The following is a 16,933-nucleotide window of genomic DNA, read 5'->3' as shown; positions in this document are numbered from 1 at the left end:
CATTTGTATAGTCAATAGATTATTGGTTTCATTAAAAGGATTTCTCCTCTGGGGCGCCTGGGTGGCGCAGTTGGTTAAGCGTCCGACTTCAGCCAGGTCACGATCTCGCGGTCCGTGAGTTCGAGCCCCGCATCAGGCTCTGGGCTGATGGCTCAGAGCCTGGAGCCTGCTTCCGATTCTGTGTCTCCCTCTCTCTCTGCTCCTCCCCCGTTCATGCTCTGTCTCTCTCTGTCCCAAAAATAAATAAACGTTGAAAAAAAAAATTTAAAAGGATTTCTCCTCTTATAAGTAATTCAAAACACTGTCTTAAAAAAACATGTTGTGTTCCTGCAGTGGCCATTTGCTATTACTAAAAGAAGGTCCACATTTGATTATTCAGCTTAAAAAGCCTTCTGAGATGAAACCAAGAACAGGACCATTTTGCACAGCCACACTTAAGAATAGGAATGCAGACATTTTAATTAGAATAAAAAGAATAGCACTATTAGCAAATAACTCTAGCATGAAAAAATGAATGAAAGCAAAAGAATTCAATGTGACTTTTTTCATGTTCTGTATGTTATCTAAAATCTACAAATTGAGTTTGTTTCTACCACGTTTGAAAACAAGTAGATTCGTCTCTCATTTCATTTATATTGTCTCTGCAAATAAATACATTTATATCATCTTTATAGACAACATATTAAGAAAATGTTTTCTGGAGTGCCTGGGTGGCTCAGTCGGTTGAGTGTCCGACTTCAGCTCAGGTCACGATCTCGCGGTCCGTGAGTTCGAGCCCCGCATCGGGCTCTGGGCTGATGGCTCAGAGCCTGGAGCCTGCTTCCGATTCTGTGTCTCCCTCTCTCTCTGCCCCTCCCCCGTTCATGCTCTGTCTCTCTCTGTCTCAAAAATAAATAAAATGTTAAAAAAAAAATTAAAAAAAAAGAAAATGTTTTCCTATATTATTAGCAAGAACTTTAAACCTTTCCACATTGTTAACAGTAAGCTTCTCTGCTAGATGGTAAGCTCCATCAATGGCAGGAAATTTTTTTCGAAGTACTTAGACTGTGTACTTTGGAGAGAGCACAAGTAATAACGACAGAAAGGTAAGGAAGAAGAGGACAGAGATAACAAGGGCTAGAAAAAAATAGGAGTGAAACAAACTTATTTTTAGCATTACTCAATATAGTGATAGTCTAAAATGTTATAAGAATTCTTTTTGAACCAAAAAAAAGACATTAATCTTTTTGTACTTCCAAATATGAGAGAAAAAAAACCCTCAATTTATACATTTTAGAGAAATGTGCACAAGTAATTCTTTCATGCACATTGGGTCAAAGCTTATCTGCAGTTAATCAATTAAGTGTATGTGGAAAAATATTGTATTTGGTGCCCGTCTGGAATGGACTAGGCCAGTTTAGTACAAGATGAAGAATGAACTATCCATGAGCAAGGGAAGCAGCAAAACAGCAAAACCTGCGATGCACCAAATATCCCATGAAGACGTTTCCATTTGTTCTCCATGTGTACCCTCAGAAAAACCTTTGGAGGCAGGTGTTATTACGAGCCAGGAGTTATTTTCTACCCTTTACAGATGTGTCAAGCCACTTGCAGAATTAAGATATTAATTCAAGTCTATCATTTACTCATCAGGCATTTCTTAGCTATAAACAATGGGCTCAGGCCCTTATTACAAGATTCACGAGTCCGTGTTCTTCCCACTCAACTGCAGAGACGTGTAACGCAGGACAGGTTGGAGAGCAAGTGAGTAAGGCTGTCGATGATGAAAGTGCAGTAGACTCAGAAAGACTCAGTAGCAGGAACATCAACTCTAGGAAAGAAACATTCTGATGAGTGTCAAACTCATTTAGTAGAGGCTTTAGCAGAGATGAAGCAGCAAAGACTGTGAGGAAGATTGACAGGCAAGGATGTGCTGGATAAATAGAAATAATCGGTAATATGAGTATCAGGAAACAAAGTGTCAGAATTTTAGAACTGGTCGCCCCAGACATCGTCGTCCCAGGCCAGCTTATCCTTCTGTATCCTGCAGCCAGAGATCCAGCATCTTGAGAATGAGAATGCCCATACCAGACAGCAGAGGCTTGACTTCTTTCAATGGCCTGGTCTGACTTCCAGAAGTCTCTATGGCCCTGGGCCCCACACAGGACACATGTGCTATCATTTGTAATATAGAATGTGAGATAAGAGTTTTAGGGAAGGAGAAAAATGTTTTGATGTATCACTTACTGTATAAACGAACACACAGAAGCATCAACAGAGGAAAGAAAATGAGAAATGAACTGTTAGGGTGGAATCGGATTTCTGAGTCCTCTTGCTACAAGTCACCATGGAAACCACCTGTGGAAATTCTACTCCCACTTAAGCTTCTAGTTAAGAGTCACATCCTCTACGAAACCTTCCTAGACTAAGTAGAAGTCATTTTTCCTCCTCATTGCTGTCAAACATGTTGTTCACTCCAACAAAGTCCAACTCTGAGGACACCATTTTACGGATACTTGTTTTTCTCATTTAGTTGTGATCTCTGCCTCCAGTCGGCATCCCATGAGCCATCTTGATGTCTCTGATGTTTAGCCCAGTACCTAGCACCAAGTACGTGCTCAACTACACTGATGGGATTAGAATGAACTAAATGAGATCTGTGATAAATGAAAATGAATGTGCCTAAGAGAAGACAAAATAGAAAAAAGGACGGCAGTAATAGTGGCAACCTTCCCGACACCTTCAACAACAGGACCTTCCTCGAGAGTTTGCAGCAGGGTGGCAGTCACACAACCTTTCCCTTCTTACCTTTTAAGCTTAATATTTTTGATAAATTAAAGTATTCCTTTTTTAAAATGTTTATTTATCTATTTTTGAGCAGGGGAGGGGCAGAGAGAGAGGGAAACAGAGAATCCCAAGCAAGCTCCACGATGTCAACACCAAGCCCGATGCAAGGCTCGATCTCACAAACCACGAGATGGGAACCTGAGCTGAAATAAAGAGTCAGATGCGTAACTAACTGAGCCACCCAGGCGCCCTAAAGTATTCTTATTTCAAGGCAAAATGCTAAAACATTTCTACTTAAAGTCCTTCATCCCAAGGGTTTCAGAATAGCTCATGACTATTCCTGGCCGACAGCACTGCCATACAGCCCTGTTTCAGAGCAATCAAAACTCACCGGCAGGAAGTCAATGAAGAATGCTGGCTTGGGCCTGTTAACTAAAATGCCACCATGTGTTCACGAGTTTAACATTTCAGTGGGCGAACAAGTAAGATGAGGAGGGAGGAAGAAACACAGAGATGAGTCCCTTCGTATAATAAACTCTGCTTGAGACTCATTTTTATACACACATAAGATCAATCTTAGTTATTCACAAAGAAATGTTATTTTATTCCACTGGGATGTCTCCACACATACATACACACACACACAGACACATACACACACATATGAATATATATTTAATTTTGTTTAAACAATTTAGAAATAAATTAACTGGATCGAACCAATGCAAAAAATACGTACCAAGTTTGGTAATTTCATCATTTTCAGCAAAATGTCTGATCTGATATTCTTATTTTTAGTTATATTTTGAAACTATAAAAAATAATGTAACATATGGACATCCACCACCTACTTTTAACAAAACAAACATTTAACCATATTTGCCTTTGATCATTTCTTTTTTTTTTTTAATTTTTTTTTTCAACGTTTATTTATTTTTGGGACAGAGAGAGACAGAGCATGAACGGGGGAGGGGCAGAGAGAGAGGGAGACACAGAATCGGAAACAGGCTCCAGGCTCTGAGCCATCAGCCCAGAGCCCGACGCGGGGCTTGAACTCACGGACCGTGAGATTGTGACCTGGCTGAAGTCGGACGCTTAACCGACTGCGCCACCCAGGCGCCCCATCCTTTGATCATTTCTTAAGAACCATAATATTATAAAGTTAGAACATCCTCGTTCTTATTTCCCACTTTCCCTTCTTAGGGTCCTATTCCCTACGAATATTTTTATTATATTTTTTTCATTATGACTTCAAATAATGAAGTTTTTGATCGTGTTATCTTAAATATTTTATGTCATTCTAAAAGTAAATTTAAATTACATTGACCCTACGAGTAATAAAGGAAAAAATACAGGATGACATATAGCAATAAGAGAGATCATTTGATACAAATTTTAATCATGAATGGAATTAATTCCCGCCAGGACCCGAAACCACCATCATGAAAACCACCTGAACAATGTAATGGACAATATTTTCAAACTAGCAGCTTTATCACAATGCAGAGCTGTTATTCATCTACTGCTTTTTTACATCTTATGGATGAAATCCAAAGATATGATCTTCAATTGCCGTTTCGTGGAAAATCTAGACTGTAATGATGTTCATACATATTTACTCCTGAAAGTCCTTGGTCAGATGAAGGCATACCAGAGGGCCAGCTTGCAAAATATAAATGTGGAGCTGGCTGAAGTGAGCGTAGGAATCGAGGAAGGGAAGTGTCAAAACGTGCAACATGATCCTGACAGGAAGGAGCAAGAGGGAATTTTTAGTACATCTTGGGATTCAAATGCCGATTGCATTGTATTGTTTTAACTTCCAACTTCTCATTCTGGGGTTTTCACGCCTTTTGATTCTGCTCTGTAGTAAGGCCCATCTAGTCAAAGCAGCCACACTTCTTAGCAATCACAGAGTCACTCTCGGTTATGGAATATGTTTTCCAGCTTAATGAGCAAGAGCGTACACATAATGCTAATGAAGGATTTTTGCTTCAAGATACTTTTAAAAATGTATATGAGTAAGAAGAATTGTTTACTTTGATTATTTTAAGATGTAAATGCAGCTGCTTCAAAAGGGAAAAAATAATCATGGGAAAAATGCAAACATGATACGTGAACACAGATCTCAAGTTAAACCCCGTTTCGCCTATATCGTCTGTATGGAAGAGGGGCGTGCGGCCACCCGCTGCTTGGAGGGCGCCTTGTTTGCTCTCTAAGGCAGCAAGCATTAATAGATACCTGCTGCCTGTTTTGTTGCAGTCATCTTCAGTCAGTCCTGGAACCAGGCAGGGTACACATGACTACAAAGAATCATTCTCCTTCAACTGCTGGTAAGGATGCTTACCTGATGTCACTGTCGTGATGGAACTGTTTGCCCTGCCCCGACAGCAAAGAGCGAAAACTCTCCCTACCAGGAAAGCATGCCTTCCTGAGTCCCACACACAGCTGCCAGGCTGCTCCTCTGGTCAGTTTCCTCTTTGGAACACAACGCAGGTCAGGAAAAAGGCAGGAAAGGGTAGAGCAGGAAGGGCATATTGGTGACATTTGTGCCTTAGAACCTCACTGTAATATATGCCTCAAGTATGGAGCCACTAAGCCCCATTGGTTCTTCCTTTTCTTCATTGGAGCCAACACCCCTGCCCTAGGTTTTCCTTGCTAGCCCCCCAGTTTACAGCAATAGCCTGGTGATTAGCCCCCTGCCTGCACTCCCCTGCAAGTGTAAGTGCCTGGCACACGGAGGCCCTCCATGGGTTCACATCCTCTCCCATTGCTCTCTCATGGTTTTGCTCGGCGAATCACTTCCGCTGATTGCGCCACCAATGATGTTTTTGTGTCCGTGCATTTAATCACCTGTCCCTGTCACCTGACACCACAAACGTTTCCCCGCAAGACGTGGAGAAGAGCCTTTTAGTGCCTGTCCTTGAATCATTTACATGAAACAAGAATATTAAGTTCCTTCTCATGGAATGAAGGGAAGAGAGACAAGGGTGGGACCGAAGCCAAAACAGTTGAGGTTGCTCAATAGGCGACGCCAGCTATCTGCTCTAGAAAGAGCGAAGGGATTTTCTGAGTCCTTCCCCAGACCCAGTGCATCAGAATTTCTCACGTGAATCATACAGATGCCAAATTAGAAATCTCTTAGTCTTAGAGGGTGAGAAAGAGTATTTTCTGTAAGTGCAGCTCACCACATCTGCACATCGGAATCGCCTGCAGAGTTTTTGACAACTCCCCTTGGTTACTGCAGCCTCACATCAGGTCTCCTAAGTGTAAATCTCTGGGTGGGAGCCCAAGGTTGAAATATTCCACAGAAGATTTTTCTTTGCATCCAAGAGTAGAAAGAAACCACTAAGCCAAAAGTTAATGAGGACCAATATTTACTGGGTAACTACAACTTCTCAGAAACTTTATTAAGCAATGCACATGCATATTCTATTTAATCCCCACGATCCTGAATCAGTCTCTCCATTGTCACAAGCTCGGGGAGGTGAAGTAACTAGTTCAGTGCCATACAGCTAGCACATGATCAAGCCTCAGTGAAACACAAGTCTATCTGATACGAAACTCCAGGTTCTAGTCACGTTCCCCATCTACCTTTATTGTATTTGATATTATTTAAATACATGGCCATTAGTCTTTTATCCAGAAATTGTGCCATCTGTTCAATATGTGATTCTGTTTTTGAAAGTTCTGACACCACCCCAAGGAAGGGTCTCTCAGCTCTGGTTTTCTTCATTCAGATACCCGTTGACTATTTGTTGCCCTAGGCTTTTTCTCAGTATTCCCAAGACCTTCCATCTAATAGACCAACTCCTGTAGTTTACCTCCTTATAAAGAGGTATATATCAATGGTAACTAAGCTTTTCCATAAACAAGATAACCCTGGTCCCCCTTGGAAAACCTGACTGTAGTCCTTGGTCATTTGTCTGGAGAAGGGCCTTATTCCTTCCTCCTAGATTTCCAAACTAGAAAGACTGCCCTTCTCAAATTTAAAAATAAAAACAAACGAAACAGACAACAGCAACGAAACAAAAATTATCGGCCCAAGCTCACGTGTATCGCCTGAGTAACAATATAGTAGACTTACAACACTACCTTGCAGTCAGTGCTTTGCCACGCTCTGTGTAGAGGGTTTTTGTTTTCAGTGCATTTTCATATCTCTTATTTCATTTTTTCCCTCACAACCCAGTCCTTCCTGAATTGTAGTTTCTTTACAGATAAAATCATTATAATCGAGGAGTGACATGAGAGTTAATGAGTAAATGGGCTTAAAGTATCACAAGAGTCTTGAATGAAAAGTACACACTGTTTTCACTATCATTAATATAATGCGACTCATCCATTACAGTTCTGACGGAGAGCATGGACAGTGGCTCTGACCTCATTTTCTGGCCAGGCCAAGAAGGGTCTGCATAATAGCCCCAGAGCCAGACAGGCACAAGGGAAACAAACCAGTCAAGGTTCAGAACAACCCAGAAAGCCATCCTCACTGCAGTACAATTGGGTACTTTAAAACTGATTAGGGGGGCGCCTGGGTGGCGCAGTCGGTTAAGCGTCCGACTTCAGCCAGGTCACGATCTCGCGGTCCCTGAGTTCGAGCCCCGCGTCAGGCTCTGGGCTGATGGCTCAGAGCCTGGAGCCTGTTTCCGATTCTGTGTCTCCCTCTCTCTCTGCCCCTCCCCCGTTCATGCTCTGTCTCTCTCTGTCCCAAAAATAAATAAACGTTGAAAAAAATTTAAAAAAAAAAAAAAACTGATTAGGGATGTTGTATGGACAAAATTTGGAATGGACGAGTCAAGGACCCGGGGGAGGAACAAGTGACGGGCATGTTTAATAGATGAACCCAAATCTAGTGATATTAGAGGGCAGTCCCCAAGCAGACACATGAATAAGGGATTTGCTACCTGGCAGGTTTTGCAGCCTCACGCTCTGGCCAACAGTGAGGCATTTCGAAACATAAGGGAAGGGTTTATTTAACTCATTGCCGAACACCCTGGAAGAGCCATTTCGAGAGAGACAAGGAACTAAATTAATGTTGGGGGCTTGAGCCCCCCCCCCCAAATATTCATGAGATAATTATAAATGCATGTGAGTCACCGTAGACGCCACTTTTTACTTCCTATAGTTTCGGTTCTTCACTCCTTCCAGTGGCCTTTTTAAATTATTGGATGTTTCTCTTCTTTCTTACCATTCGGAGAGCTAGGGTTTTCAGTCAATATTAATTTTCTTTGAAGGATTTCAGAGGGTGGTATTTCCACATAGAGACCCTTAAAATTATTATTTTCAAGTAGGGCTGATGCTTTTTCTTTGCAACCTAGAAGAAAAGAGATCTATGTAATCGCAGTGTCAAAATGTCAAAAGACTGAGATAGGTTGGAAAAAAGAAAAAAAGGAAAGAAAATACAAAAAAAAAAAAAAACACAAAACTTAAAGGCATCCATACAGTCCTCAGCCTTATAAATCCTTGGCTCACATAAAGTACTTGTGACACGCTGTAATTAACTAGTTACTCCTCTCAGAATGAATAATAATGCAATTATTTGCCAAAAGCAGTGAAGAAAGGAGAGTTTCTGTTTTTAAAAATATCTGCCTTACATTTCCGTAGAAAGAAAAACCCTGGATTAATTTACATAAGCTGCCACTGCACAGAGTGGCCTGCAATCTCACCATTTTACTGTATGATAACTCTGTCACCCGTTTACTGGAGCCTTATATTTTTCAATGGTTTGAAACAGCAATAAACTGACAAGTCACCACCATGGTTAAATTATCCTGGTTCTGAAAAACTTGCACCCAAATGCCGTAAAATATAAGTAGTAACCTGCCTGGTGAAACGCGTCCTTTTCTCAACTGCACTTTGATGCCTTTGAGGCCCCTAAGGGCTAGTGCTCTGTCCCTTTTGTCTGTGGGGCACAAAGTAAAGAAAGGAGGTAGGTAACCTATTTCAAAAGCCAGATAGCCCAGAGTTGGGTGAGAGTTTATATGAACCTATCACTGGTTCTTTCTCCTACATGTTAATGTCTCCACAATGACTGTTCTCTTTTTTTTTTTTAATTTTTTTTTTTAACCTTTATTTTTGAGACAGAGAGAGACAGAACATGAACGGGGGAGGGTCAGACAGAGGGAGACACAGACTCTGAAACAGGCTCCAGGCCCTGGGCTGTCACCACAGAGCCCGACGCGGGGCTCGAACCCACAGACCGCGAGATCACGAACTGAGCTGAAGTCGGACGCTTAACCGACTGAGCCACCCAGGCGCCCCATGACTGTTCTCTTTAACTTCATCCAAGTCCATCCTGCCATTCTCTCAGTAAGTCATTCAACAATTGTTACCGATGACCTTGCTATGATGCCCTCCACCAGGTTCCAGAAATCTGAAGGTAAAAAATACACATTGCCCTTAAGAAAGTTGTAGAAAGTGAAGGTATAAACTAATAAATTGGTACATCAACAATGCAGTAAATGCCACCAGAGTCCACTGTCCGTACACATACACAAATTCATTTATTCATATCAACACACAAAATCTTTCTACCCTGTGAATCTGAACTTCCAAAAACTCCAAGCTCTTAAAAGTTTTGAAGCAGTGCCTTGGAGAAGATGTGGTTCTAAAATGTACAATTTCGGTAGTGTCATTTAGAGTGTATGTTTGTGTAGATGTGTGTGTGTCTGTCTACGTGTGTATTTTTATAAAAAGTAGAAACACCTTTAGATAGAATTTTGTCAAGGGTACAATAGTCTAAACAATTGATGCCTTCTGTAGCCAGACTGATTTAGTGCATATCAACTTGTTACTTGTTGTAATAACCAGATAATAGTTCAGAGTATCTTCAAATGAATGTTTACTGATACATCCTTACGATACTAAAAAGTCTGGATCACTTGTTTGGGAAGTTAGATACTAAAAGTCACTGTGATTTAAATTCATAAAATCATGATAAATATTCTAAGAGGAGACCTAATCTTATTTTTTTCACATCCTGTACATCCAAGGTATTCTGTTAATGAGTAAATAGTAGGAATTTGGATCTGCTTTGTTTTTCATTGTACTGAACAATACGTAGAACAGTGCAGGTTCTGATATCAAACTGTCGATACTGGAAACTAGGTTCTTCCCTGTACAAGCCATGCGACGTCTCCAAGCTTCAATTGTCTCATCCGTAAGATGGAGATAATAGTAGCTACCTCATAGAGACAGACAGATGAAAGAGGTAGCTGCATATAAAGCACATAGCACTGGGGCGCCTGGGGGGTTCAGTCGTTTGAGCATCTAACTCTTGATTTTGGCTCAGGGCATGATCCCAGGGTCATGGGCTCATGCTGAGCATGGATAACCTGCTTAAGAATCTCTCTCTCTCTCTCTCTCTCTCTCTCTCTCTCTCTCCCCCTCTGCTTCTCTCCCCGCTCATGCTTGCTCTCTCTCACAAATAAAAATAAATAAATAAAATAAAAATAAAGCATATAGCACTGGGACAGGCCCTATCATTTTTTTTAATGTTTATTTATTTTTTGAGATAGAGAGAGACAGAGCATGAGCAGGGGAGGGGCAGAGAGAGAGGGAGACACAGAATCTGAAGCAGGCTTCAGGCTCTGAGCGGTCAGCACAGAGCCCGATGCAGGGCTCGAACTCACTGACCACAAGATCATGACCTGAGCAGAAGTTGGACCCTTAACAGACTGAGCCACCCAGGCGCCCCATGGGACAGGGACTATCATTAAGTAAGATAGTATTATTTTTGTCATTATTTGATCTCAGAACATTTAATATCTGTCAAGAAAATATTTTGCTATCCTATGTCTGTGTTTATGGCAATATAGTAATGACAATTTGCATTAATTCTATAAGAATATAGAGTCATGTCACTGTATTTATTCATTTCATTTATTTATCTATTAACTTGCAGTTATTGAATGATGAGTGTATTGGGTGGGGTAGGGAACACAAGCGTAATTTAACTACTACCAATAGAGTTTCAGACTGTCGTCCTGGAATCCTGCATTATTTTCTAACTAAGTTTAATAAACTCAGACACAAAAAATAACTTGAAGTTACCTGCAAAGCCCTTGTTATATAATTTGCTCTTTAGATAGATGACAAAACATGATTTCTCTCTGTTATGCTGCCAGTAACAGATAATTATTTTGGTGTCTTTCAAGGAGATAATCCCCAGAATCTAACACAACAACAGTAAACTGGTTTGAAGGTAAATGGAACCAACTTTTAAAAAATAAACGTCAGTATCCTCCCCTCTTTATTTACCACAAACGGTTAAGGAGACCAAGGGTGATCTACAAAATCATTTTCCCAAATCCACTGTGAAAAGGACCAAAAGTTCTTTGAACATGTAGGCAGCTCCCAATCTCAGTTTTTCAGATGCCAAGAATCAGCCCAGGTCCCCATGTTGTGATCTCAGCAGCAACATCACGGCCGAGGTAGGGACTCCACTCCTCAGTGACTTAAGCATTTGGAGATGGTTACCATCTGTCCTAGCTATTTGTTCCTAAACAGGTGAAAGTAAAAATAACCAAGTGTTCCTAAAGCAATTCTCTTACAAAAAAAAAAAAGAAAGAAAGGAAGAAAGAAAGAAAGAAAGAAAGAAAGAAAGAAAGAAAGAAAAGAAAAAAGAAAAAGAAAAAGAAAAAAAAAGTTAAGTGCATTAGCACAATTTCTGCCGGCACTTTTAACAGAGATCTAGGTAGTTCTGATACAGATGGTCTAAGGACTACACTCTGAGCAGCCCTGGTGTGTAGACAAACCCTCTCTCACTTAATCAACACATGGATCAAGCACTGATTCCCAGGAAGTGGATTCAGTGCCAGGCGGACTGCCTGAGAAGGCAGAATCGTAGTCTCCACCCCCAGAGTTACTGGGGCCCAGAAACCTGCTGATAATTCGTATATTTACAAGTTTTCTGGGAAAGTCTAACATACAGCCAATGGTGAGAGGAAAGGGGCTATATTTTACTTCAACACATCCGTGGGTGGTCCTTGTTCCACAATTTACTAGCTCTCTGACCTTATAATTGCTCCATCATTGATCTATAAAATAGCTGTTGCAAAGATTAAATAAAGCAATGCATGTTAAGAACCCAGCATGTAGTAAGCTGATTATTATTGTTATCATTATATGCCCAGCTCTAAGTAAGATATACAGAAGTAAAATGTGTGCTTCACCACTTCAAGAAGCATATAACCTATTTAGAAAAATGATGTAAATATTAATAGGAATTTAAAATACGAGTTTATATTCTAAAGCAATGACATATTTACACACATGTAAAACGTAGTCTGAGTAACAAAGTAGATTGTAAAATACAGAGGATTATAATATAAGAACATAGGAAAAGTCATATGAAGTTTGCTTAAATAAATAAATAAATAAATAAATAAAATGTCCAATACTGGGGTGCCTGGGTGGCTCAGCTGGTTGAGCGTCCAACTCTTGATTTTGGCTCAGGTCATGATCTCATGATTCTTGGGATCAAGCTGCTATTGGGACACTGCATTGATAGCATGGAGCTTGCTTGGGACTGTCTCTCTCCCTCCCTCTCTGTCCTTCCCTAGCTCACACACACGTGCTTTCTCTCTGTCTCTCAAAAGTAAATAAATAAACTTTAAAAAAAATAACAAAGTGTATAATTCTGCTAATTCAGGCAACCTAATTCTCACCAATTCACCATTTTTAATGCATATTGTAGAAAAATATTAAAATCATGAGTGCTAATCAACTTCTACTTATTACTTAAAACAAGAATTAGAAAATGTATATATCTGGGAAAGGAGTCCATGGAGTAGGCATCAAGGAGCCCACGAAAACTCTGAAATTTCATGCAAAACGTTGTTTTATGTGAGTATGAATATTTCTGAGGAGAGAGCACTACCTTTCATTTGATTCTCAAAGGGTTTTCTGCTCCCTCCCGAAACGTTAAGGACCATCAAAGAGTCCTGTTTTAGTTCTTATCATGTGCATCCTTATGTATGCTGAAAAAATATAACTCCTGACTGCATTCCAAATAATCTCCTTGCTTACTTTCGTGTACATGTCCTTTGAATCATTTTCTTCACGCTCTCACCATTCAAATATCCTGAGAATAGAAGTCACACGGTAAGATCTCATTTGAGGAAATTGTAAAGCAGACTTTCATGGCTACCTCAACCTATTCAAATCCTACAGGCATCAGCATGGAAGTTTATGTACCTGTTTTAAAAGTTCCAGCGGCCAAGATTTACTGATGATTATATTCCCTTTTTATTATTATTTTTTATCCATTTCTCAATCTTTTGAATTATTTTCAATTAGTCCTGTGCTTCTTTTCATCTCAGATAGAAAAGTGAAGGAACTTCCCTGGAAGGATACAATTTACTTTTGCCAACTTGTATGTTGCCGACCCAGCACTTAACATTATTGATGTTACAGGTTTTTGATTGAGGTAAATTGGTGTATAACATTATATAAGGTTCCGGTGTGCAACATTATAATTCGATATTTGTATGCACTTCAAAGCGATCACCATCCTAAGCCTAGTTACTATCCATCAGCATACAATTAAGCCCCTTCACCCATTTTTATTTCTCTTCTCCTACAGGTGTGTGTGCAACATCGACTGCTCTCAAACCAACTTCAATCCCCTCTGTGCTTCTGATGGGAAATCTTATGATAATGCATGTCAAATCAAAGAAGCATCATGTCAGAAACAGGAGAAAATTGAAGTCATGTCGTTGGGTCGATGTCAAGGTAATGTTCGTACCAAAATTCATTTCAAAGCATGTTTTTAGTCTTCGTGTAGAAGTGAAGAGTGAAGATAACTCCTTATTAGGCAAGCTATTTCATTTCCGAAAAACAGTTCTGATTTATAGTGGATAGCAGAGTCTACTGTAGCATTTTGGTGATTATAGGAGTCTCAGGGTCTGTCAGCAACAGTCCGTATCTTTCTTCTATATAATGGGACTGTGTCTTCATAATGCCGTAAACACAGAAGCCTGTATTCAGCAGACATTCTCGTTGCAGAGGGAAAAAAGAGCCAAAGTCATTTTTAGCAAAGAGGCTGAAGATTTATTAGCAAGCCTTGAAATTAAAAACAAATGGCACCATTTTTATGTGTTGATTTCAATAGAAGTGTTTCAAGTACATTTTTTTAAAGCACAATGTACTAGAAAGTTCTATTTTGTTTCTTATTCAGAAACAAACGTTTCCTGGCTTTTTGACTTGTTATTCTTTCATCCACCTTATCTCAGTTGTAATTGTGAACCTACTCTGCCCCAAACTTCAGAAAGCTGATATCATTCTACTATTCACTCTCAAGCAAATTGACATAAATCTGTCTTTGTGTACAGGTTGCTTAGAACTATAGTGGTAAAATTTCCTTAATTGTCAGGAAGGTACTATCGGAGGAGTAATGTAAATTTGACATTAGATGTTTAGGATGCATTTGATCAATCTTTTAATTGTTAATTTTTTTTAACGCAGATAACACAACTACAACTACTAAATCTGAAGATGGGCATTATGCAAGAACAGATTATGCAGGTACTTATAATGTTTTCTACTACAGAATATGAGCGCTTCTTTAAGAGAGTTCTGAAAGAATCATTTTTACCGTTGAACCTTAGTTGAATCTTCCAAGACTCTGACATGTGCTGATCTTCTCTCGCTTAGTTCAAACCTTCAATAGGCAATAGTGAATTTTTGTTGAAGCAAATAAAATACTTTTTTTTTTTGCCAGAGTTAAAGCAATTGTCAAAATGTCAGCAAGATATAACTAACTTGTTTTGACAGTGCAAACGGTACAAATGACAAAACATTTATCAAATTAATGGGCGTCAATGGAAATTAATGCAGTTTTTGGCAGCATATCGTGATGAATGCAAACGTTCTTGCTTGAATTTTCATTAAAGTCAACAAGAAAAAGCTTTGCTAGTCTCTAAAAACACTAGAAAGGACAGCTATAGATAATAATACAGCCGATCTCTCTTTCATGCAAAGTTAAAAAGGTAGGTGTAAACTATTTTCAAAATAATAAAGTTCTTTAAAACTACAATGTAGCTTCTGACGTCTGCAGAATTATCAAGCATTTATATAAAAACATACATTTTATTAGCAATTATAGAATTCTATTTTGAGAACTATTTCTGTCTAATGTAATGTTTCTAGAGTGAGAGATAGTTGACGGGCACGCAAATAGCAGATCATAAAATTTTATAAAATTTTGGATTGAAATATAAAAATAAATTATTGATGATGATAACGATATGTAGAGGTTTTTTTTTTAATTTTTTAAAGAGTTTTTCATTTAACTATCAAACAGTAGTGACTAAATTTAGTCAATCGAAAGTGCTTCTATCTGTATTATCATTCATTTTTTTCAGTTATTGCATTTTCTTTAACAGTATTTATGAAGTTATATTCATATACAAAATTAATCTCAATGAAACTGAAGAAAGGTAATCAGATATTGTACTATGGATACCTCATACCTCTCCGGATTTGGAAGTAACAAAATAATTTTTTTTTAATTTTTCCTTTTTATTTTAATGATTTTCAACATGTAAAACCTTTTATGTGCTAGAAGCCCAGAGTCGGCCTGAACAATAATACATGGAAAAACATTAGTTCTACTATTGTATAGGTGTTCCCAAGTGTCCAGCTAAGATATTAGCAGGTATTCCTTAAAAAAAAGTTGTCTGTGGTCAATAAGTTTGGGAAGAGCCTAGGTAAACAAATGACTTTCTTACCCAGAGCACCTCAGAGCTCTTTATGTGCACTGTAAAATTTTTAAGGGATATTAATCTTTTATTAATTAGTTAATTTATTTAATTTTTGTTCCAATACATACACAATGCACACAAATGTAGGCTGGATAGTGTAATGAACCGATATGTATTCATCACTCAAATGTAGTAACCTGGTCCCATCCCAAACTCCATCCTGTTTCAGCATTTTCAAAATATGTGGAAAGAAATCCCAGAAATTACATCATTTGATTCATAAATACTTTAGCCTGCAACCCTAAAATATCAACACTTTTTAAATAAAACTTCATTATTATCACACCTAAAATGATTATGAATAATCCCTTATAATATATAGCTTTTATCAAACTTATTTGATAAATAACACATGTTTTGGGGGCACTTTTACAGCACCAATGTTCCCAAGAATGCACTTTGAAATATGCTGATCCACAGGAAAATATTAAAAGTAATAGAAGATAATGAAAAATCGAGGTCTGAAGCTAATAATATACATTTTAAATATTAAATGAAATCAAATTTAAATTCTATAATTTATTCTAAACAATAGCTATATCTTGAAGGTATTATAAGCTGCTACCTGGCATATTTAATTTTACTGTAGCCTAAAGTATTTGAAGATTTCATAAAGATTTCACTTTCACATAAAGAGTAACTAACTGTGCTTAAAATACCTTTATACCTGTTTTGCAAACTAATTCGCTTGGGAAAAAAAAATCTTCAAAAATTTAATATTATATGAAAAGGTTCTCTGTTGAACCATCCATCATTGAACTCATAGGAAAATCAAGCCTCTCCCTGAAACAAAGAACTTTTCAAGTTGATTAGCATCAATATGTATATATATGTGAGTTTCCAAAATTGTACATTAAATATCATAATGGAGTTTACCACTCTCTCATTGTCATTCATATTACATACTTACAATTTGCCCATTTTCAAAGAGTTTGGGAGTTGAAATATTGTTCCCAAAAAATTCATATTTGAATTTGGCTTCAAACAAATAATTTCTGACCTTCAATGTCAATGCTTTCAGTTGGCATTATTTCCTATCTTATCACTTTATTGAACATGAGAAGGAAAGAGAATGTGTTTTTAAATCCATGCAAATGGAAACTATTCAGACCCTCCATGTTGTCCAAGGTCTTCTAGTTTGACATGAGATTTATTTAATAATTTCCGACAAGGGGCGCCTGGGTGGCGCAGTCGGTTAAGCATCCGACTTCAGCCAGGTCACGATCTCGCGGTCCGTGAGTTCGAGCCCCGCGTCGGGCTCTGGGCTGATGGCTCAGAGCCTGGAGCCTGTTTCCAATTCTGTGTCTCCCTCTCTCTCTGCCCCTCGCCCGTTCATGCTGTCTCTCTCTGTCCCAAAAATAAATAAACGTTGAAAAAAAACAATTTAAAAAAAATAAAAAAAATAA

The 16,933-nt window shown here is 38.6% G+C and overlaps 1 protein-coding gene across 2 annotated transcripts in view; it reads left to right on the top strand.

Annotated features, from left to right (window-relative positions):
* Positions 1-16,933, top strand: part of TMEFF2 (transmembrane protein with EGF like and two follistatin like domains 2) — a 232,074-nt gene that overhangs the window by 169,371 nt on the left and 45,770 nt on the right. For both annotated transcript variants that reach the window (XM_040475703.1, XM_040475704.1), the window contains exons 6-7: positions 13,349-13,497; positions 14,230-14,289. In XM_040475703.1, the coding sequence (XP_040331637.1) occupies positions 13,349-13,497; positions 14,230-14,289 (209 nt within the window). The remainder of the gene's footprint in view (positions 1-13,348; positions 13,498-14,229; positions 14,290-16,933) is intronic.

The sequence above is a fragment of the Herpailurus yagouaroundi genome, unplaced genomic scaffold (assembly GCF_014898765.1).
Source record: "Herpailurus yagouaroundi ecotype Mexico unplaced genomic scaffold, PumYag 140, whole genome shotgun sequence".
NCBI lineage: Eukaryota > Metazoa > Chordata > Mammalia > Carnivora > Felidae > Herpailurus > Herpailurus yagouaroundi.
The sequence above is the reverse complement of the archived record's forward strand: the minus strand, read 5'-3'. Positions and strand labels throughout refer to the sequence as shown.